This window comes from Solea senegalensis, linkage group LG15 (genome assembly GCF_019176455.1).
Source record: "Solea senegalensis isolate Sse05_10M linkage group LG15, IFAPA_SoseM_1, whole genome shotgun sequence".
In the NCBI taxonomy this organism is placed as follows: domain Eukaryota; kingdom Metazoa; phylum Chordata; class Actinopteri; order Pleuronectiformes; family Soleidae; genus Solea; species Solea senegalensis.
The window spans coordinates 17,855,355-17,877,060 of NC_058035.1; the positions used below are offsets into that span (position 1 = coordinate 17,855,355).

Sequence of the window (21,706 nt, forward strand, 5' to 3'; positions counted from 1 at the left end):
TCTGTGATGTAGTATCACATAATATATACAGTACACAAGTGAGCAGCTCACCCTCTTTTCCTCTTTCCCTGCATGCATTCATTCCCCTGAAATGTCCCGCACCGGATCTGGCTGATGTGCACAATTTTCAGCCTGTTTTCAAGTTGTTATTTATTTCAAACAGATCACAGAGAGTGTGGTTGTACTTGGAGCAAAGCTATGGAACAGAACAATTCTGAGTAGTGTTTTTATTAGATACACAGTGTCTCCATCATGTGACAAATGACTGGACTCTGCTCTGTCTTCAGTGATGCGTGCACTTTGACATCATGTGGAACAAAATTCATAGTGAGAGACTAATGAAAGGAACCAGAGGAGGTGTCATGACAGTGGTTCTCCTCTTACTTGGACGTTTGTTTTTTGTCTTCATCCAGGATTTTAAATGTTAGCATTGGATATGCTCTGTAGCCATGTTTATTCTCACTGTACATGCTGCTCCTTGCATGTATTATACATCAATATCAAGAAGTGGATCGCAGAAAATTTGGTAATTTAAAAAGAAAAAAGATCTTGATCTATGGTCCAACAAACATTGGCTAATTTAGCACCAATGTCAAGTCCATGACAAAGAACCTGGTGGTAACCTTTGATAGATCTATTGAACCGCAGACCAGAAATATCAAGGTTGTTTTTATCTAGTAAAACATGGAGTGATAAAAAAAAAGAAAAGAAAGAAGAAAAAAACAAGCATTTTTAAATCCAGTTTTTTTATGACACATAAAAAGACATAAACATTTTATGTCATCACACCTGGACAACTCTCTATTCACCCGCCTAAAATCCCACTGACTCACATTCACTTGCAGCCAGACAGTTAACTGTAGTGGGTCCTGTCATATCCCTCTCTAGTTTTAGCATCACTGCACAATGGCTGCCCATTAAGTTTAGAATACATTTTAAAGTTTTATTAATCACCAATAAAGTCATCTATGGCCAGGCCCCCGGGTATATGAAAGAGCATTTAACCCCACATCACAGCCGGGCCTCGACACAAGCTGATCAAAAACTTCTAGCTGTCCCATTTAAAAAGTGAAATCGTATAGGGTGTCTGTGCATTTTCAGTTATGGCCCCTCATCTAAAGAAATTGCCTCTTCTCAGTGTGAGATCGGCCAGCTATATACTGCAGCGTCCTAACAACCTCCTTAAAAGTTTCATTTGCAAGTCGCCCTTCACTTTATTGTTTCCCTTCCCGCTTTTACTGTTGTTCAGTTATGTTGTTTTCTGTAATACCATTGTTTTTACAAATCCCTGCTCTTTCATATACCTATATTTATTATCAGGATAATAACAATAACTCCATTTTCAGCTGCTATTGTGGTTTTATAAAATGTATAAAATGTTTATTCATATTGCATGAGAGCATCTTCTTTCCATTGTTATATTTTTTATAATTCCACTTGCTAATGTGAAAATATATTTTTAGTTGCATTTATTATTAATATTATTATTATTATCTCATCTAATCTTAATAGCATATCATTGATGTCGTTAACCTCTCCCCTCCATTTCAGTTTTCAACATATTTCACAAACAAATGTATTGTACACGTGTTGGAAATGTTCAAAAAAAGATCCTGTTACATGACTGCACACCTTAGTCACGCATTACAGCATGCATGGTAGTTTTTTCATGACTGTATTGTTATATACCAATGTACCTGCCAGCTTTTAGGCCTCTGTAACAGGATAACAGGAGTCATTCTGTTACAGTAGTTAAAGCACAGATGTCAATAATAAAAGTGTGGCTGAATTCCCTTTAGCTGCTTTAATTTCAGCATGTTGTCATTGGTCATTTGGCCTCACTGTCAGTCACACTGTCATAATATAGCTTAAACTTTGTCTCCTCAGCTGAACAGTGTCTCAGCCAGTGTCTGGTGTGCTGTTACACTTCACACCTCCATGTCTGAGAACATGGTGGCAGTGATGGCTGATTTTCTTTTTTTTTTTCTTTTTTTTAAATGGTCTCCACACCTTTGAGGTGAGGACAGGACTGGACAGTGTCTCTCACAACACAGCTGTTCACAGATGCTTCCCTCACCCCATAATAACAAATATACTGAAGACAAACACGTCACTGCTTGATCAAAATGGCTGACCTGGTCTTGGTTTGCAGTTACATCTCATAAATGCGGGTAATGTGAGAGTCATTTAAAGCAGCCGAATCAGTGAAAGCACTGTATGGATATATAATGGCGTAAAATGTGCATTAAATCTACATTTAGTGCATCGCTATAGGCAGACTGGAGTCTTAAGCAGCAGCGGAAATTCAACACAGGTCGGTGCAAGCGGATTTATCCCATTTATTATATAATAAATAATTCTGTCTAATGTCGAATTAAAGGACTGCTCAGCACGAGGACGGATGCATGAAATATGCACTGTCCTAATGGAAAGGTCATCTACTTCACTTAGACTGCAACAAGTCTCCCTCCTGGTTTTGATCTTGATATCCTGAACATGTTATGCTCTTAATTGGGACCTAAAAGCTTTAATGTTAAACATCCCACAACACACGTGATGGTAAACCTGCTCCACTCTAGCTCAGCGCGTGCGTCCATGCGTATACGCTCTTTGCTTGTGAGTGCTGCGGCCTATATCTATCAGCCTGCCTCTAAAATTAAAAACAGTCTGGAGTTTTATTTATTTATTTATTTTTAATTATCAAATATGATTGTAATATACTCACGCCACGCGGGGACAACCTGCCGTTAATATCGCACAATGTTCTAAATCTAAATGAGGGAATGTTTTTAAGCAGATTTTTGTTTTATTGGTATCTTTGTTCGGTTATTCCGAAATAATCAACAAGACAATAATTATTTCTAGTATATTATTAATATGATTATTTGCAGTGGAGGTAATGTTAGTGGTGCAGTAATTTATTCAAGGGCATCTCTAAAGTCAAAACACTAATTTAGGCCAAAATCCTGCCAAGAACCGTTTTCCTCTTTGAATTTAAAATCATACTTTTTATTAATTTAGCACACATTGGTTCAATTTCTCTGCATTCGTTCACTGGCGTGCCGATAGTTTTAATTTTGTACATAGGTCGACAAAGCAGACAACCGCATGTTCTAAATTAAAACTCAAGTTTAACCGTTCTTTTAGGACTCGTTTATCCAGCGGTAAAATTCAATTTTTCAAAAATTCAAATTTAATTAACCGAATAAACTAACCAATTTTAACAAAACATGACGTCAATGTGCTTATTTCCCTACAAGGACAACAAGTAACAATTCAATTAAAACAAGAAGCTCTCACTCACATGATTCCAACAAGGCAGAGCAAAGGAAGATAAGAACTGGAAAATGCATACAAATGAACACATGCAATGTGTGCGGAAGTGTATACAGTACATTAATAATATATGCGTTAATAAGCAGAGGGACGGAGGTTTACCTTGTGGGATGAATGAAAGGCCGAGCAGCAACATGTCCAGCATGGCTGCGCGTCCACATGGACATCCGTCCTAAAGCAGGTGTCTCGCTGTTTGGACAGACAAACAGTGACTGTCAAGTCCAATAAATGTGCGTGTCACTGTCTACCCATGTGTCGTCCATGTGAAACCCAGCCAACAAATGGTGGCTTGAAGGCCAAACACCAACGTGGTTTCACTGGAGACAGTCATATTTAGTAACTGTTCCTTATATGCGCCACAATCTCACCCCGGTTGTATTCATATAAATGAGATTTTATAGTAAGATTGCGCATGAAAACCAACCAAGAAATCGAGATTTTATTGAGATTTGGAGTGGGTTTATCGCAAGAACGAGGCTGTTATTTAGACTTTTGCGCAGCTTTACTGTGGTATTTAATTTCTATCATCCCTATCATCCATTTACCTCACATTTCCCCACACTACGAAATAAAGCCTGCAGTAAATACAGTCATATGTCTCATTTTAGGTCTGATCAGCGCATTGTGAATCAACAAACTAATGTGAGTTTGATAAGTGTAATGAATGAGACGCGCCGTGTTTTTACAAGGCCTACATAATATCATCATCTCATAATATAGTCTTATCGCCCATAAGTTTAAAATCGATACATTAATGCACACGATCATCTCTATTTTCATGTTCACTCACTTCAATATTTTATTTTGTTTTATTTTATTACAGATAGACTGATGTTGTGTGATAGCAACACACACACACACACACACAAACACACACTCACACACGCATGTAAACGCAAGCCTATAAAACATGCATGCAGATACACGCAGGATTAGGTTTTGGTTTTGATAGTAGTGTGTGTATAGGAAATTTTGGCTGACCCTCACGTTGTCACCCATTAAAATGGCTTTTTGGGGGTTAAGACTTTTAGACGTTTAGACGTTTAGGGTTAGAAATGGGTTTAGGTTAAGGGTTAGGCATTAAAGTTGTCTTAATTAAGGTTAGGGTAAGGGGCTAGAGAATGCAGTTCTGTCCGCACTATGAATGCTGCGCAAACATTCATACATTCATACATGTGTGTATGTGTGTGTACTTTGGTTCTTGAGGAACAGTATGCGGAAAAATCCCTGCTGTTCATTCAGAGTGATTAATTTATTACGGGTTAATGAATCGGAAATAACATCAGCATCTGGATTATACTCACCAGCTATAATATATACATCAACAACATATCGTGTCTGCAGAGTGTGTGATTGTACGAGAGAGAAAGAGAGAGAGAGAGAGAGGGATAGACAGAGGGAGAGAGAGAGAGAGAGAGAGAGTTTTATTAGGCTCATAACTCTTCAAACTCTAGAGGAAGCTGTGCGCATTAAAGCTGAAGGCCAGCTCTCTGCACACTGCAGCCTAATCTGAAACAGCTCAAATGGGAGTTGAGAATATGCTGCTGAATATTCGTGAGATGCCACAACATCACAACACTGTAACCACTCATTTAAGGGTTTTGAGGAGCTGCAGGGGCACTGCTTTGCTTTGGTGCATGTGTGACCTTCTGATTTTATTGTAAAATTATTCACTTTAAGTCAATATTAAATGAAAACAACAATAACTCAAATTTACAAATGTACATTTGAGCCCCTAAAGTGCTAAAGTTATACCTGTTTTGACGAGGACATGCCCATTATTGTCAGAGAAGTGACTACATCCTGGAAAGGAAATACTGTTTTAAGTGATGACACTAATTGAACTTACTCTAATGGTTCCATAAAAGACTCGAAAGCTCCTGATCAGAAAGCATATAATGTATGCATACAATACAGTGTGCTCTACCCAGTGGCTCCGCTCATATTCGCACTGAGCTCAGCAGAAAATGAAGAAAGGCCATGTTAAATAATGAAATTGCGACATCTAGGGGTCAAATATTGAAATGTAAAACGCATGAACCTGCAGACACACGTGATATGTTTACATATTTGGCATTTAAATGTATTTTAAAATACCAAATACACAACTAATAAATGTATCAAAGTAAACTACAAAATACAGCCGCCACATGTATCAAAATAAACTACTGTATTTTTTTAAATACATTTTTAATGATTAAAAAGCACAACATAGAATTTAACTATTCTATACTATGTTCCTCATCATTTCTTTTTTGTGAATCATTGTTTGTATTTTGTAATAAGCATTCTTTTGTTGTCCTGGCCATTTGTTATTTCATCAGATTTAGTGTTCAGCATTGCATATTTACATTTACAAGGCAAGAGCAAGGCGAGTAAAATATTTTTACATGTTTTTATCAAAATTAATTTAGTTAATAAATACGCAATTGCAAGTTATTTCGACATGTAATGTATTTAATGCGACGAAGTAGTTTGTACCGACTACAAAAAAACTACAACGCGAAGGACTCTGGGTAAGTAAGTCCACCTTTGCCCCTAGTTACGTCATCTCTATGTCCACGGTACTTCCCTTACGTGTTAACGTCGCGGCAAGCTTCGCTCCAGTAGTAGAGAAGTGCAGATGTCAGTGTAGAGTAAGCGTCTGCGGTTAGCTTCTTTCAGCGTCAGTCAGACTGAACAGTGACGCGCCAACACTGCATAATGTAAGTATTTATTTCAGCGTATGCTGATTACAAAAGTCAAACGGAGATAACTAATATAACGAGAGCGTGTGAGTCTGTTGTTGATGTCGGTGCTAGCTTCTCTGTGTGTTGGAGTAGCTCACTGGATGTCAGTTAACAAACACTAATAGCGTGGTGTGTTTAACTTCACAACAGATGTATTTTGCACGTTTAAATTAAGGTAAATACAATAGAATAGAATAGAATAGAATGCCTTTATTGTCATTATACAAGTTGTACAACGAGATTTACTTGACTTCACCTTGAAAGTGCATACAGCTAACAACGAAGAACAATAACAACAACAACAACAACAACCAGTGTATGGGTCAAGGACATTAAAAAGAAAAAGTGACCCTAGTTAACGTGAGGTGGGTTTTCAGTTGCAGCGTACTACATTAAAAGGATATACAGCCATCAAATTCTTATTGCACAATATGAAATAGCAGGTCTGTATCAGGGTTTAAATATAAAAAGTGCATTTCTATGAGACGTGACCCATAGCAGGGTATAAAAAATAATAAATAAGACTATTTCCACAGTGTGAAGTGTATTTTTTTTTTTTTTTAACAGTATATGAAATATAGAAATATAAATATCACAGTGTGAGATATGATTTTAGCAGCATATAGAATATAAATATCACAGAGTGAAATGTAATTTTGCAGTATATAAAAATAGAAATATAAACATTTACACAGTATGAAAGTGATTTTAGCAGGGTACCATTTAAAAATACAGATATTGCACAGTTGGAATGTAATTTAAGCAGGATAAAAATCTGTATATACAATATAAGTAGTGCACAGTATATAAGTATTGCATAGTGTGGAGTAAATTATTAAATAAATAAGCATTTCAGGATGAAATGTAGTATTGCACATGCCAGAATGTGTGAGAGTATGTGGTAGAGGTAGGATGGTCAGTGCATGTCCATGTTCAGTGTGGTTATGGCTCTGGGGAAGAAGCTGTCCTTAAGTCTATTTGTCCGAGCTCGGACACACCTGTAGCGTCTGCCAGAGGGCAGCATGTCGAACAGATGAAAGCCGGGGTGGGAACTGTCCTTAACAATGTTCCTCGCTCTGTTCAGGCAGCGAGAGTGGTAAATGTCCTTTAGGGAGGGGAGAGTGCAGCCGATGATCCTCTGTGCTGCGTTGATGACTCTCTGAAGACCCTTCCTGTCTGCTTCAGTGCAGCTGGCGTACCACACTGTGATGCAGTACAGCAGCAGGCTCTCTATGGAAGAGCGGTAGAAGTTCACCAGCAGCTTCTCATCCAGGTTGTTTTTCCTGAGCACTCTCAGGAAGTGCAGGCGTTGTTGGGCCTTCTTGGTGATCTCCGTGATGTTCGGGGTCCAGGAGAGGTCAGCCGAGATGACGGTGCCCAGGAACTTGAAGGTCTGGACCCTCTCTACACAGACACCGTTGATGTAGAGGGGAGCTGGGTCTGCGCGGTGCCTCCTGAAGTCGATGACGATTTCCTTTGTCTTTGTGGCATTCAGTGCCAGGTTGTTCGCTGAACACCACGTTGTCAACTTTAGGATCTCATCCCTGTAAGCAGACTCATCTCCCCCTGAGATTAGTCCAACCACAGTGGTGTCGTCTGCAAACTTGACGATGGTGTTGCCAAGGTGGGTTGGGCTACAGTCATGGGTGTAGAGGGAGTACAGTAGTGGGCTCAGCACACACCCCTGTGGAGAGCCGGTGCTGAGTGTGCGGGTGGAGGAGATGTGGTTACCAAGTTTAACAGTCTGTGGACGGTTCGTGAGGAAGTCTTTTATCCATGAACAGGTGTGTGGGTGGAGGCCTAAATCCACAAGTTTACTGACCAGAATGTCCGGGATGATTGTGTTGAAGGCTGAGCTGTAATCGATGAAGAGTAGCCTCACATAGCTCCCCTGGTGTTCCAGGTGGCTCAGCGCAGTGTGGAGAGCTATGGCTATGGCATCCTCCGTGGATCTGTTTGCTCTATAAGCAAACTGATGTGGATCGAAGGTCTGAGGAAGGCTGTCTTTGATGTGGTGAAGAACCAGCCTCTCAAAGCACTTCATGATGACCGGTGTTAGGGCGACTGGGCGGTAGTCGTTGAGGCTGTCTGTGGATGATTTCTTTGGCACGGGGATGATTGTAGCTGTCTTCAGGCAGGATGGGATGGTGGCTTGAGACAGGGAACGGTTGAAGATGCAGGTGAAAACTTGTGAGAGCTGGTCTGCACAGGCTTTGAGCACCTTCCCTGGTATCCCGTCCGGGCCAGCTGCCTTCCTTGGGTTTACTGCTCTTAGCACCCGTCTCACTTCAGAATCCTGTACAGTCAGTGTGACGGTGCTGGGTGCTGGTGGCTGCGGAGGTGGTGAGGCTGTATGGGGCTCAGTTTTCTCAAATCTTGCGAAGAAGCAGTTCAGCTCCTCTGCCAGCGAGGCGTCTGGGTTCCCAGGTGTGATGTTACAGCCCCTGAAGTTTGTGATATGCTGTATGCCTTGCCACACCTGTCGCGGGTTGTTATCAGAGAGGTGGTCCTCTATCCTCTTCTTGTAGGCCGACTTAGCATCCTTGATTCCTCTCTTCAGGTCTGCTCTGGAGGCACTGTACAGTTCCCTGTCACCTGACTTGAAGGCAGCGTCACGCTTCCTGAGCAGCATTCGGACCTGGCTGGTCATCCAGGGTTTCTGGTTGGGAAAAACCCTGATGCTCTTTTCCACAGTGACGTTCCCAATGCAGTACCTGATGTATGACAGTACTGCTTCTGTGTGCTCTGCCAGGTCCTGGTGTTCAAATACCTCCCACTGAGTGTTCGCATAACAGTCCTGTAGCTGAGAGAGTGCATCGTCCGGCCAGGTTGTAACAGTCTTTTTGAGAGGTGTAGTTCTCCTCCTGAGAGGGGTGTATGCCGGGGTAAGGAGCAGAGAGAGGTGATCTGACTGGCCTAGATGAGGTTGTGGTATGGCTCTGTATGCATGCTTGATGTTAGAATAGACATGATCCAGTGTGTTTGCACCCCTGGTTGGACACTTAACGTGCTGAAAAAATTTCGGAAGAACCGTCTTAAGGTTCGCCTGATTAAAATCCCCAGCTATAATGTGAACTCCGTGTGGGTGCGCGCGCAGCTGTGTATTTATTGTTTTTAGCAGGCTAGCGAGAGCTATGCTAACGTTAGCATCCGGAGGTATGTATACAGCTGTAACTATCACTACTGTTAGCTCTCTGGGTAAATAATGTGGTCTGCATTTAACTGACATGTATTCTATGTCCGGGGAACAGTGTTTATCTATGATTTTGCTATTGTTTGACCAGTCATTATGTACGTAAATGCAAAGACCTCCTCCTCTGCTCTTACCGGAGTCTTGGTTTCTGTCCCAGCGGTGGAGAGAGCGGCTAGCTAGCTCTACTGCGGCGTCGGGGATCCGCGGGTGAAGCCAGGTTTCGGTTATAATCACAACACAGCAGTTCTTAACATAGCGATTCCCAGCCAACTGTAGTTCCAGCTCGTCCATCTTGTGAACCATAGATCTCGCGTTTGTGAGGAACAAGCTGGGTAGGGGAGGCTTGTGTGGCTGTGTCCTGAGTTTCACCAACAGGCCTGACCGGCGTCCTCGCTTCTGCTTTCTCTCCCTCCGCCGTCTCCGACGCCTGCCGGACCCGATAACAATCCACGGAGAGCCCGGTTGCCTCGCGACGTCGTCGGGTATATTGTGAGTTCGTTGAAAGTCACTTGTGGTGGGTAACTTATGCCTAAAACCAACGTCGAGTAAGTCCTGACGGCTATAGCAGCGATTTGAACACGTACTTACGAAAAACACGAACGAAAAACACAGAAAATAGCACAAAAAGGGAGAGCCGTGAGCCGCTGCGTCCGTGCGCGCCGCCATCTTGGAGTATTTCTGTCTAGCATAGTGTTTTGTTTTGTGTTTTTTAACTTTGTTTGCTTGCAATGGTGTAGTGTCGTGGTTTTGTAGAGGAGCTAACGTTAGCTTCATTGCTATCAACATGAATATGTCACCATTCAATCTCTCATTTATTGGGACAAAGCTAAACAGAAAATGATTTACTATCCTGGAGTTCTTAATCATTTTTTTCATATCATGTGCGTCTACCCTGAGACCATAAACATAAACCGTATTCCTCTTTCACTTACAGATGTTACAGATGCAGTTTCTAACTCAGTGTTAACCAATCCTGGTCCTCGGGGACCCCTGCCCTGCATGTTTTAAATTCAAATAGTCAGCACATCATCAAGTTCTGCAAAAGCCTGACAACCCACTCATTTGAATCAGGTGTGTTGGAGCAGGGAAAAATCTAAAACATGCAGGACCGTGGTCCCTGAGGACCAGGATTGGGAAATACTCATCTAACCAATACCTTGTTGACAAGAAATAAACTTGTAATGCAAAATTAAATTCAACATATATCTAGTCAGTTGAGGTAAATTGTAACAATTTCATTGTATATTAATGCCATGTAGGGTATTTTGGGTTGATTCCTACAAGTCATGCAAAAACGTTGCTCATCATGACTTGCTTGTATTTGCTTGTAAACCCAGCAACAATAACAATAACCCTACTGCAGATACGATTAGTTTTTTTGTTAACAAACCAAAATTATTCAGTTGTAATGATTTATTTGTGATATGGAGCAAAGGAATAATGTTATAATATAGCAAAAATATTTACATTTAACAATATTGTCACATTATAATGACTGGATATAATTACTTATAATAACTGGGAATATGTCCAATGCATTATCTCTGTGTCTAAATATACTTTGAGTTAAATTTTTGCACCAAATTGAATTTATAGGGCATTTCTGCAATCAAAAGATTCAGCAGGTGCAGAGGGAGGTTTATAGATGTTACAGATGAATAGATTGAGCAGTATTGGGAAAAATAAACAAAATGTGTCCTCGATAAAACAGTTGTTTGAGCAGCTTTTAAGTAGATCAAAGTCACAGCAGGGATAGACTTGGCTATGTATATTATAGCATACCCTAGGACTTAGTGGTGTTATACATTGTGTAACTATAAGATCATGTGCGTTGATTGTTTCAAACTCCTTTAACAGAGACCTTCTGTTCACAGCCGTAATAACCATCATGGGGGCACTGATATCTCGATGGAAGGTATGTGGATTACTGAAAAATAATAGGCACACATATAAGAAAAAAATGTGAAATGGAGCCGTTAACGCTGCAAAATGAAACAGAATTAAAGCTACAATAAACCATAATATAGCAGTTATGAGAAGTTGGTATAGCTTTCATAAAATCTTAATAAACATTTTACAACAGCAATTACAACAATTTTATTTTACTTTTTTTACTATATCATTAGTGCATAACAATATTCTACAAGATCAACAAACATTATCAAGAGTTTTTGCTTCAAAGGTCCAGTGTGTATAAAAATCTGACACACTTGTGTTCAGCTGGACCTTTTAAAGGCAAGCAGTTTTTTTCTTTAATTGTACTGAAAGAAGGATTTTTATATTGTTTATATTGGACGACAACAATATTTTTGAGATAATTTGTGTTTGTTAGCTGTCCACACACTGATTCCTGTACCAGGCTAGATGGAATACATATGCTATTTTTGGACATACTAGAGAAGTCAAAGGTTAAGCAAGGTCACCTGACACATAGGCAGCAAGAGAGGGATAAAGCAATAGAAAGAGAAACCCTTTTTTATGTTTTCATTTTTCAGAAAGAGAGAAGGAAGTATATACACACTGGGATATACATAGGTACAGATGTAGAGAATGGTGATTCGCTTTGGTTTATATGTTACTATATGATAATATACTATACTATACTATATGAACTTCCTAATGATTTACTGATGTTTATCCTCAATCAAGACAAAGCCAACCACAGTGGAGCAACTGGAGATCCTGGACAAGGTACTGGTTAAACACTATAATTTAAGCACAGTTAATATGCCTACAAGTCCAGTTTGCAGATTGATATTTTCTTAATGGATAGTATTTTATTTATTAACTTAGAAACCCGAAGTTGATTAACTCTAACTGAAACATCAGATCGTTTGAGAACCACTGCACTGTTTACATAATCTTTGGCCTCCTTGCTTCCCTTGTAGGAGATTAAAGAGCTGGAAGAGTTCAGAGCCAAAAACCAACGTCTGCGAAAGGTGAAATTGCCAAACATCAACAACAATGCGTTGTCGTTTCATATTCTTCATCACTGTAATTGTGGGACTCTGTCTGCAGCTGTGGGTCGGCCGGTTGCTTCTCTACTCGTCAGTCCTATACCTCCTGACCTCTCTGGTTGTTTACTGCCTCTACCTGCCTGAGCAATGGTTGCACAGACTGGCCATGGCGCTGCCTTTCTTCATATACCCTGTGCTGTGAGTGCCCATGTTGTTTGCTAAGATCCTTCTTAATCTTGTACAAAGTGTCACTATTTGTATGTTTGGTATTTTTGCATTTTATTTGATTGTGGTTGTGAAAACATTTTTACTTGGCTTCTTTTTCTTTTCCGTCACCAGGGTGTGGTTTGTCAGGAAATTACTGATTTTCCTCTTTTACAAACGCACAGAGAGAAACAGTAAGTTGAAACTCTATTTTCGTACATTTGTTACGGTTGTAAACTGTTCTGTTGTCTCATGTTGAACAGTATCATTTGAAACTACATTGATTATTGCCTTTCATTAAAAGCTGTAATCAAATTAATCAGCACTGTAAAAATACAATATCTCAAATAAACCTTGATGGTAATAATAGTACAAACCAGTGAACTTATTAATATATGTGTCCTCCACCTTTTGAATATGTCTGTCAAAATAGATTTTCAGGGATTGATTGCGGATAAACTGGGATGAGTAAAGTTCATGTTTCTGTTTTTCAGATGATAAACTAGAAGATTTAAAGGATTTCAAGAGAAAGATTGTAAGCTTTCAATTTGTCACCCTTTCATTTAAGAGTCATTGTTGTGACTGAGTCTTAACTAAGTGACCACAACTCATTCTGCGTATTACAACGTACGTTTCTGTGGTTTGTGTTTGCAGCTGGAAGAAGTCATGGAGACAGAGACATATAAAAATGCCAAACTCATCCTGGAGCGCTTTGATCCTGAATCTAGGAGGAGGGCTGTGAGTGCTGTTGTGTACTTTAGTTTTTGTTACAGCTGTATGTTTATGTTGTAATAGTTGTATGTTCAATCGATCTGTTGTTTAACTGAGTTAAGTTATGGTCGCTTTGTTTGCTGTTGTTTTGTAGGAGCTGGAGTTGACTCCAGTGCTTCCTCAGATGCTTCCCAGGGCAGGGCAAGGTGTGACACACTTCATATACTAGACATACACAGCAGAAAGCAAAAGCATTACATTTTAAAGTTAGCTTGGTTGTGTTGTATGGGCCAGAGTTTCACCCAGAGCTACACTGAGGTTAAAAAAGTTTTACTGCGTCTGTAAACGATCAATCCTGTAATGATTCTCTTTCCTCTATGCAGAGCTCAGACAAAGGGTTGCAATTAGACCCATGCCAATGGGTACGCCAATGGGTACGCCAATGGCTGCACCAATGGCTGCACCAATGGCTACACCAATGGCTACACCAATGGGTGCACCAGTTGCCATGGCAATGACTCCAGTACCTGTAGCAAGGACCCCATTGGGACCAGGGGGCACACCTGTGGGTAAGGGGAGATGCAGAGATATTTACCATGAAGTATATTTTCCAGTAAATGTAAGTGGGCAGCCTATGGCCAAGTGGATTCACTGGAGGGTTGTTGTTTACAACCCTGAGCAAGGTACTCAATCCTCATTGCTTCTCCATGTGGTTCTTGGTGTCTGTCCACTGCTCCTGGTTTCTTGGAAAGTTTCTTGTTGGTAAAGCAAGTAAGCAAAATTTCCCCACAGGGATTTATAAAGTTAAAATGTCAAATCTCACAGCAAGTGACTGGAGTTGGTATACATTGATTTACATTTGATGGATTTTATTCAGACAGTCTCTGGATGTGTGAAAGGTGAACAATGATAGAGAATCAGGTCTGGACATTTTCTGGAATGAGAAAATAGTTTTTGTGGTCTCTATGAACTTGGGCATCCAGGTCATGATCATAGTTCTAAGTCAAAGGCAGCTAAATTGGACTAGAAATACAGGTACCTTTTGACTTTTTTTTAGACATTAGTATGTCTTTATTACAAGTTGCTCTCCCTACAGAACCTATCCCTCTCTCAGCTCCAGGAGGACCACCCGAGAGATCTGCTCTGTCTCCCTCAGTTCTACAAGGGGCAGTACCCAGGGTCCACTGCTCTCCAATACCAGGAGTGGGTAAGTTGTAAAGTTACAACAGTCAGCATAAATTTCAGGCTACTTGGATTGAAACAGTAAATCTATTCAGAGCGTATAGTTCCTTACCGTTTGGACTGTTTCTGCAGGCATGCACCCTCCAGGTCCTCCATTAGCAAGACCTATTCTCCCCAGAGACAGAGGAGCTGTAGATCGAGTCATTGAGTACCTGGTAGGGGACGGACCGCAGAACAGGTAAAGACCCTTTTTCTGCCTTTCATGCCCACGATAACTAGAAACATTTAATAAGTCATGAAGGTTTAAGTCCAACATGTCAAGGGTCAGCCTCAATGTAAAATTATCATTTTCTGCAAAAGCCCTTTGTGGCCTTTATTCAATGCTATTATTCAGGTACAAAAGGGGAGATTGCATACAGCTTGATTGATTGGCAGAGGAATGCAGCCATGAGGTGATAATTCTACATATGATGTAAAGTACTTTGTGGACTGGCGTAGTCATTTATTGGTTGTGTGTTGTTCAGAAATTGTCAAACCAGGTCTACTACAGGTGTATAGGATTGTGAAGTGATAGCAATAGCAATTTAGCCCTCGAGCCTTTTCAAAGTCACAACTCTTGAATCAAATTGTCTCTCTGCCTCTATTCCACCTTCTGTCCTACAGATACGCATTAATCTGCCAGCAGTGTTTTTCTCACAATGGCATGGCTCTGAAAGAAGAGTTTGAATACTTGGGTAAGGACACAAACTCACTGGAATTAAACTGTCGTGGGGTTCTATCTGTTACATTCAAACCATTGTCACCTGAGTCTTGCGCTGCCGTGCTGCTTTCTCGTACCGCTGCTCACAGGAAGTGATTTGTTTTATGCCAAGACAAATGTAGGCAACAGCAACACGACATTAGTAGAGACAGACGGCTGAAAACAGGTTGGTGTATGACAGAAAACACGCTTAGGTGCCCACCAAAAGATTCAGAAGTGAATTCTACTGCTCAAAATTTGACTGAGTAAATGTTTCTTGTCCATGTCTGCCCCTGTGTTGCTGGTGTATACACATGAATGCTCCCTCAGTCAGGTCTGATAGCATTGCTTGACAGTGCCTGCTTTCAGATAAAGGAAACAACTTGTAAATATTTCATGGTTTTTGTTCACAAGGCCAAACAGAGGCAGAATAATAACATAAACAACACCAAAAGTTACAGATTGTAACTTTGTACTGCAAAGTGGATTCACACATTTTGGAAATGTCCTCACTTCACACAATTATATTTTTGTCTTGGTCCCTCTCCCTGCAGCATTTCGTTGTGCATATTGCTACTTCCTGAATCCGGCTAGGAAGACACGTCCTCAGGCTCCAAGGCTTCCAGAGTTCAGCTTTGAGAGGAGACTTCGGTCAGAATCACATTCACCTGGGCCAAGACTGCGTTCTGCAACAGACACAGAAGAGAGTGCGCCCCCCTCTGGAGGTACAGACAAGCACACACAAGCAGCAAACCAAACCAAAACTCTTTAAGTTTGTCTTTAAGTTTAGGACTTACAACTGATTCATAGAATACAAATCAGACATTGTTTGAGTGAAAAATAAATATATGAAAACATAGGAAAGTAAATCAGGTCTGATGAAGCACAGAAATTTCCGTGCTGGGCAAGAATTAAGACCTGAGTGTTAATATTACACACCTGAGAGAGACCTGCCACATCTTTGTCACTCATTTCATGTCCTAACCTCTCATGATAAATTGCTTCTTAGTACAGTGCTTCACTTAACCATCTCATTTGTTGTGTGTTTGATTATTTTCTTAACTTAAATGATGCCAACATTTATCCCTTTGTCTTTTATGAAAAAGAGCCAGCAGATACAACTGGAAGGGAGTTTCTGATGAGAGCGACCATCTCTATTGTTCTCATTATTTTTTAACCAAGTGAAACAGTTGAAAAGTTGTATCCCGTCACCAAAACTTTTTTTAATGGGTACAGTCACCTTTTAATGATTATTGTCATTGTTGTCCAACAAGATTTAACTAGTAGGAAGGAAATATAAACATATTAATTTCCCTGTTGGCATTTAAATAATTGGTAAATATAGATCTAGTAAACGGGTATCATTTGGAAATTGAGTTCCAAAAGAATTTGAAGTAGGGCTGCAACTAACGATTATTTTATAATCGATTAATCTGAGGATTAATTGATTTCAAACCTGTTTTGTCTGCAAATGGAAGTCTTAATGATTTCTTTGGTATATGAAGCGAACAAAATGGAAAATATTCACATTTAAGAAGCTGACCAAAAATAGAACTTGTTTTAATCATAAAAAAAAAACATTGAATGAATTAATCCACTATAAAATGAGTTGACGATTAATTTAGTAATTGATTAATCGATGAATCGTTGCAACCCTAGTGTAGAAGTAGAAGCAACAAGATCTGAGCATGTTTTTAGTTCCCTCAACAGTGTCAATTGGTGAAATTCCGCTTTCATCAAAGTTCCACTGCTCATTTCTAGTGTAGCGTCACAGAGACCAGTAGAGGTGTAACTGTGTGGTCTTGCCTCTAGCCAAGGCTCCAGCTCCATGGAATCTGGTCCACAGCTTCTCCACTTTCCAGATCCAGCATCCAAAGAACCCCCAGACCCGACCTCCGCAGAGTCCAGGTTCCCCAGCCCCTCCTCTTTGTGCAATGTCTGATCTGGCTTAATTAGAACTGATTTAATCAATTTGATTTCTCTTGAATGGGTCAGTTTTATTCACTGTAGAGTCCATAATATTGTAGAATGCAGGCATGTAACTTCACCCAAATTGCTTATTAATCGAACTAAAACAACCATGGAAACGGATTGTATTTTCTTACAATTTAAGCAAACGACAATGATTGAAAATCAAAATTCCTTTCTCTTCTCTGAAAAAAATCATGTTTCTGTTGACAGTTAATCTCATATTGTCTGAGTTGCCTTGTTTTATGATGATTTCTAACAAATGCCAAAAAATATTTAGGTCTTCCTCAAATTAATTTAATCAAAATATTACTGTTTTATATAATTTTCACTTACACTACAGTACAATTTTATGTCTGGACATTGAACCCTCCTTGTTCAGATGGGATCTATTTCTCAAGGGGAGCTTGAGTAATTTTATTATGAACACTATTTTTTGCCTCATACTTTTTTACTCACTTGTCCCAGCTTTAGTTATAGTGTCGTATGTACTGTCTGTGCTAAGACACTGATTGTTTTCACATCTAAACTTCAGTTCAGAAAGTTTGACTCAAAGAAATTACTGACATAATGAACCAGTCCCCCCCTGGAATATCATTCCTGTCTGAATGCAGCTCAGATTTTTCTTCTGAACACTTAAATAATCGATCAGGTTTTTTTGAATTATGGTAAAATGAGTTTCTGATTTATAGCCTGTGCTGTCTGCACTGTGCAAGATCCCAGCAGACTGGCTTTCACTGAAAACACAGCTGTTAACAGGGACACAGGAAAAACTGATTTTAACCACTTATGAAAGGCTTCCTTAATGAAATAAATGACTGCTTAAGTGTAAAGCATCTTAATTTGACAGCCTCTGCCGACAGGAAAATGAAGTGTGTGTTGTTCCATAAAACACTCACTCTCACTACCAACAAAACTAACCAAACAAACAGTAGACTGGCAGCTCCTGTGCCCCTACAATCTAACAACACTGATTTTCTCTATGGCCTTTGGTGTGGGGAGTGAGTGTTTTACAAAATGGAACAGACTTCAGTTTCCAGTCAGAAAAGACTGTATAATGGCAAGATAAAACGGCTAACTTATTCATAAGCTTGTGACACTTAATATGGTGTAGATTAAGTCGTTAAAATCTCTTTATCCGTGTCCCGATCTGGGATCTAGAACCTCATTTCCACCAAGCAGTATACTGTAGTTCAGCTCACCACTGAGTGGTTTGGAACTGTACACCTTGATCTGGCGTGTGGGCTCTGTAAGCAGGATAAGTCAATTAAGTCGCTTCATAACAGCTCGAGACAGTGCAGCTCACCAACAAATTCCACAAAGTGACAAAAAAACAAAGAGCAACAATGGAGGACAGTCAGTGTTCTGTGTTGTTTCTTCTTGGCAAGTGGCTGTTTATCACAAGAAGAAGATGCACAGAAAAACACGGCTGATGTTCTGTGATGATTCCCTGCTAACATATCAATCCACTGCAATATGCATTTGCTACCCCAGTGGAATGATGCCAAAATGTGGCACGGCAGAGATTGTTTACTCTGGTATCCTCCTCAACGTTTGACGATGGACACATAATTGCATGATGCACCAAACTGAATTGAACTGTACTGCTTCGTGGAAACCGGGCTTTGGTGAGGAGGGTTTGCATGGCACAATCAGCCCTGACTTCAACTCATATAATCACATCATACAATCAATCATGTATAACATCAGTGTCTCTGGCAATGTTGATCAGTTCAAATTCTCTGCATTGTGAAAACTGTATTGTCAGTGGTGGCAGCTTTTCTGTTCGTCTCCTTCCAATGCTGCAAATTTCACAATCATTTTATTGTATTCTAAATCATTCTAATTATGTTTGATACCGTCTCCCAACGTCTTCTGTCTCTTTGCTGATTGCTGTTATTCTGTTTTACCGATATCATCTCTCTTTAGATGAGAAAGAAATGGAAGAAGATGCAGAATCCACTAAAGAAGTAGTGAATGAAAGTCAGTCAGAAGAGCAGCTGCATCAGCAAGAAGAGGAAGAGCTAAATCAGGAGGAGGAAGAGGAGGAGGAGGAGGAGGAAGAAGAGGAGATGGTAGAGGAGACACAACGCGCCCCTTATGAGACAGAGTCTCGACCAGCGTAGCTGCAGGACATCCAGAAGAGGATGATCAGGGGTGTCTGATCAATCTGTCCATGCTAAAGTTGTTGTTGTTGTTGGCCATGACAGACGGGTGACATTTAAAGCAAGACAAATGGACTAGGATAGTTTGATCTGATCTTTCGTCCTTGTAACCAAAAACCAATTTCAACTGCAATTTAGTTATTCATCACAAAAAGACCAACATAGGTAAGACTCTGAGGAGATGATTCTTTAAAAATATTTAATATTTTGATATGGTCCATCAATATTGCTTGACTCATGCCAACATAGCATGGCCTTGACAGTTTGACTGGCTCCCTGCAAACATGTTGATGATTGTAGTTTTAATCCTAAGGCTGATCCTCACTAGAGTAGTATGTTTACTAATGCTGGTCTGTATGTCGTTACATGGTGACAATCTGACTCAGTTTTAATATTTTAAGATTCACATAGGTTTTTTTTAGGTTTTAAGTTGCTGGCTGTTATATAATGTTAATGAAAAGTGTTATGATTTTAGATGGACAAACTCAAAATGAAATCTAAATTTCTTCCTGGAACCTTATTTTCACTCCACTAGTTCTCACTGAGGTTAAGGAGAAACAAAGTGCATTTAAAAACAAACCTTCAGTGAATCAGGACATGCTCAGTTGTGTTTACAGTATACAGATACAAGTTTCAAGGTTTGGCTGTAGCTTTTTTCTCTTCCTAGTTTTAATCCCTTAGTCAGACTTTTCGCCCCAAACTTTTACTCCCAAGCACTGATGCTTGCACATATTTTATTGTAATTTCTTGAGTGTTTCTTTTTTATATATATATTTGAGCACCTTCTCTCTGACCAGACGGGCTTTAAATTGTATACTAACAATCAACTGCAGTGTGTGCATTTGGAGCAAATGCACACACTGCAGTTGTGCTTAAATCACCAGTAGCACTGTTTCCATAGATAGCACAGTCAAACAGTCCAAATCAGAGGGGGGGTGTATGGTATATAAGGCATTTATGGATAAGTGGCAGCAACATTGGGGTCTAGTAAGAGATGTTTACTCTGTGCTTGAGTGTGGTGACAATGGTCAGGGTACAATGTGGCTGGATAATGTAGGAGTCTTTTAAGTCCAGAAGATGGCAGTGGTGTAACATCATGGATGCAAACTGCTGTGAAACCACATGAAAGAAGGTTAAAGAGGATGACCGTAGCAAAAGAAACTAGCTTCTAGAAATGGGTACACTGACTATTGTGTTTACGCTTTTATTGTATTACAAAAGTTATAGAACAAATAGCAATTTATTTTAGCCTTGTTAAATGTCCTACATGCTTATGCATTTGTCTGACACACTATGCTGATATCTGTGCTTCAACCAAACAAAAAAATGAAGCCATCCACTGTTGACACATAACAGACAAGTGTGTGTAGGGCAGAGTTGTTTATGTTTTAATACTAATTTCCTAATAACAATTATAATGATCTTTATTTATATGGCACTTTTCACAAAGTGCTTTCAAAATGAAGTAAGGTATCAGCTTTGAAACACTGAGGGTAATGCTGCTAGCTGTGGTTGTGTAGAATGAGTCAGGATGAGTTTGCTTTCCTCATCAAGTTTTTGTTTTGCACTTTTATAAAAAAGAAAAAAAATGTTATTTCAGATGTGGTTTTTACCTGAGCTAATTATTACCTTGAGTGCATCAATGTTGATGGACATCACTGAGTGTGAAGCCACTGAATTAACTGTGAAAAACATATCAGAACAAAATGGAGCTACAACTGCCATTTTCTCTATTCGGTCATTGCCACTCTTGATTCTACAGGTGATTTTTTTTTTATATGCCAAATGCATCGCTGTTTTATCTGAATTCTCTGACATGAATTGCACTGATTTTCTGTTTGTATTTATTTGGCCATATTTTGTTTTAACCTGTAGTTCAAGCATTGCGCCACTGTTTATCTGGAACTACCACACTTGGGTTCTGTAGCGTCAGGAAGATTAGCAGGTATAGAAATACCAACATGATAGCTGTGGTGCCATCATGACATTTGCCTTGGTTGCTGCTGATATATTCATTATTCACAGTGAAATCTACCCCTTTGTCGAAGACCCAGAAGCAAAGATGGTGCTGTGAACAGCACAAGTATCCTTGTTTTTACACATGCACCCAAAAAATATGTCCATGTTTCTTTTTAGTTTTTGACCTTTCAAAACCTGCAGCAACCCAGAATCCTTTGGCAAAGATTTGTCAGAAGGATTTTAGACTCTGAATCAGTACTGGGCAGGATTGGATTAATGTTATTTGTTGAGGAAAGACCACGCTGTGGATTACATGTCACCTGCCACCACAGCTTTACATTTGATTTTATTCCAATTGTTTCCTTGCATGAGGCCCCTGTCTCTCTAGCAACAGCGAATGGTTGCATCATGGCACCTTTACCACCTCACTATATTGTGTTTAGCTGGTACATTCCTGCCAGTACTCCTGTCAAGTGCAGGCATAGTACGTCTAATAAAGTTCTTATAACAACAAAAGAAAACAATTGCACTTTCGTGAATCCAAAATGCATTATTGTCCATAT

At 39.8% G+C, this 21,706-nt stretch overlaps 1 protein-coding gene across 5 annotated transcripts in view; it reads left to right on the forward strand.

Moving 5' to 3' along the window:
• The window catches only part of lnpk (lunapark, ER junction formation factor), a 58,922-nt gene extending 37,258 nt beyond the window's left edge, over positions 1-21,664 (forward strand). The window contains exons 1-16 of one of the 5 annotated variants that reach the window (XM_044045033.1): positions 5,905-6,041; positions 11,133-11,173; positions 11,908-11,949; positions 12,147-12,197; positions 12,277-12,413; positions 12,555-12,613; positions 12,914-12,954; positions 13,074-13,157; positions 13,285-13,336; positions 13,514-13,699; positions 14,227-14,337; positions 14,445-14,550; positions 14,976-15,046; positions 15,606-15,776; positions 16,864-16,959; positions 18,949-21,664. In XM_044045033.1, coding sequence (XP_043900968.1) covers positions 11,147-11,173; positions 11,908-11,949; positions 12,147-12,197; positions 12,277-12,413; positions 12,555-12,613; positions 12,914-12,954; positions 13,074-13,157; positions 13,285-13,336; positions 13,514-13,699; positions 14,227-14,337; positions 14,445-14,550; positions 14,976-15,046; positions 15,606-15,776; positions 16,864-16,959; positions 18,949-19,145 — 1,431 coding nt within the window. In that variant the 5' untranslated portion in view covers positions 5,905-6,041; positions 11,133-11,146 and the 3' untranslated portion in view covers positions 19,146-21,664. Of the gene's footprint in view, positions 1-5,904; positions 6,042-9,688; positions 9,748-11,132; positions 11,174-11,907; positions 11,950-12,146; positions 12,198-12,276; positions 12,414-12,554; positions 12,614-12,913; positions 12,955-13,073; positions 13,158-13,284; positions 13,337-13,513; positions 13,700-14,226; positions 14,338-14,444; positions 14,551-14,975; positions 15,047-15,605; positions 15,777-16,863; positions 16,960-18,948 lie in introns of those variants that run through there. The other 4 variants (XM_044045036.1, XM_044045034.1, XM_044045038.1 and 1 more) reach the window with 4 other exon arrangements.
• Positions 21,665-21,706: the final 42 nt, after the last annotated feature.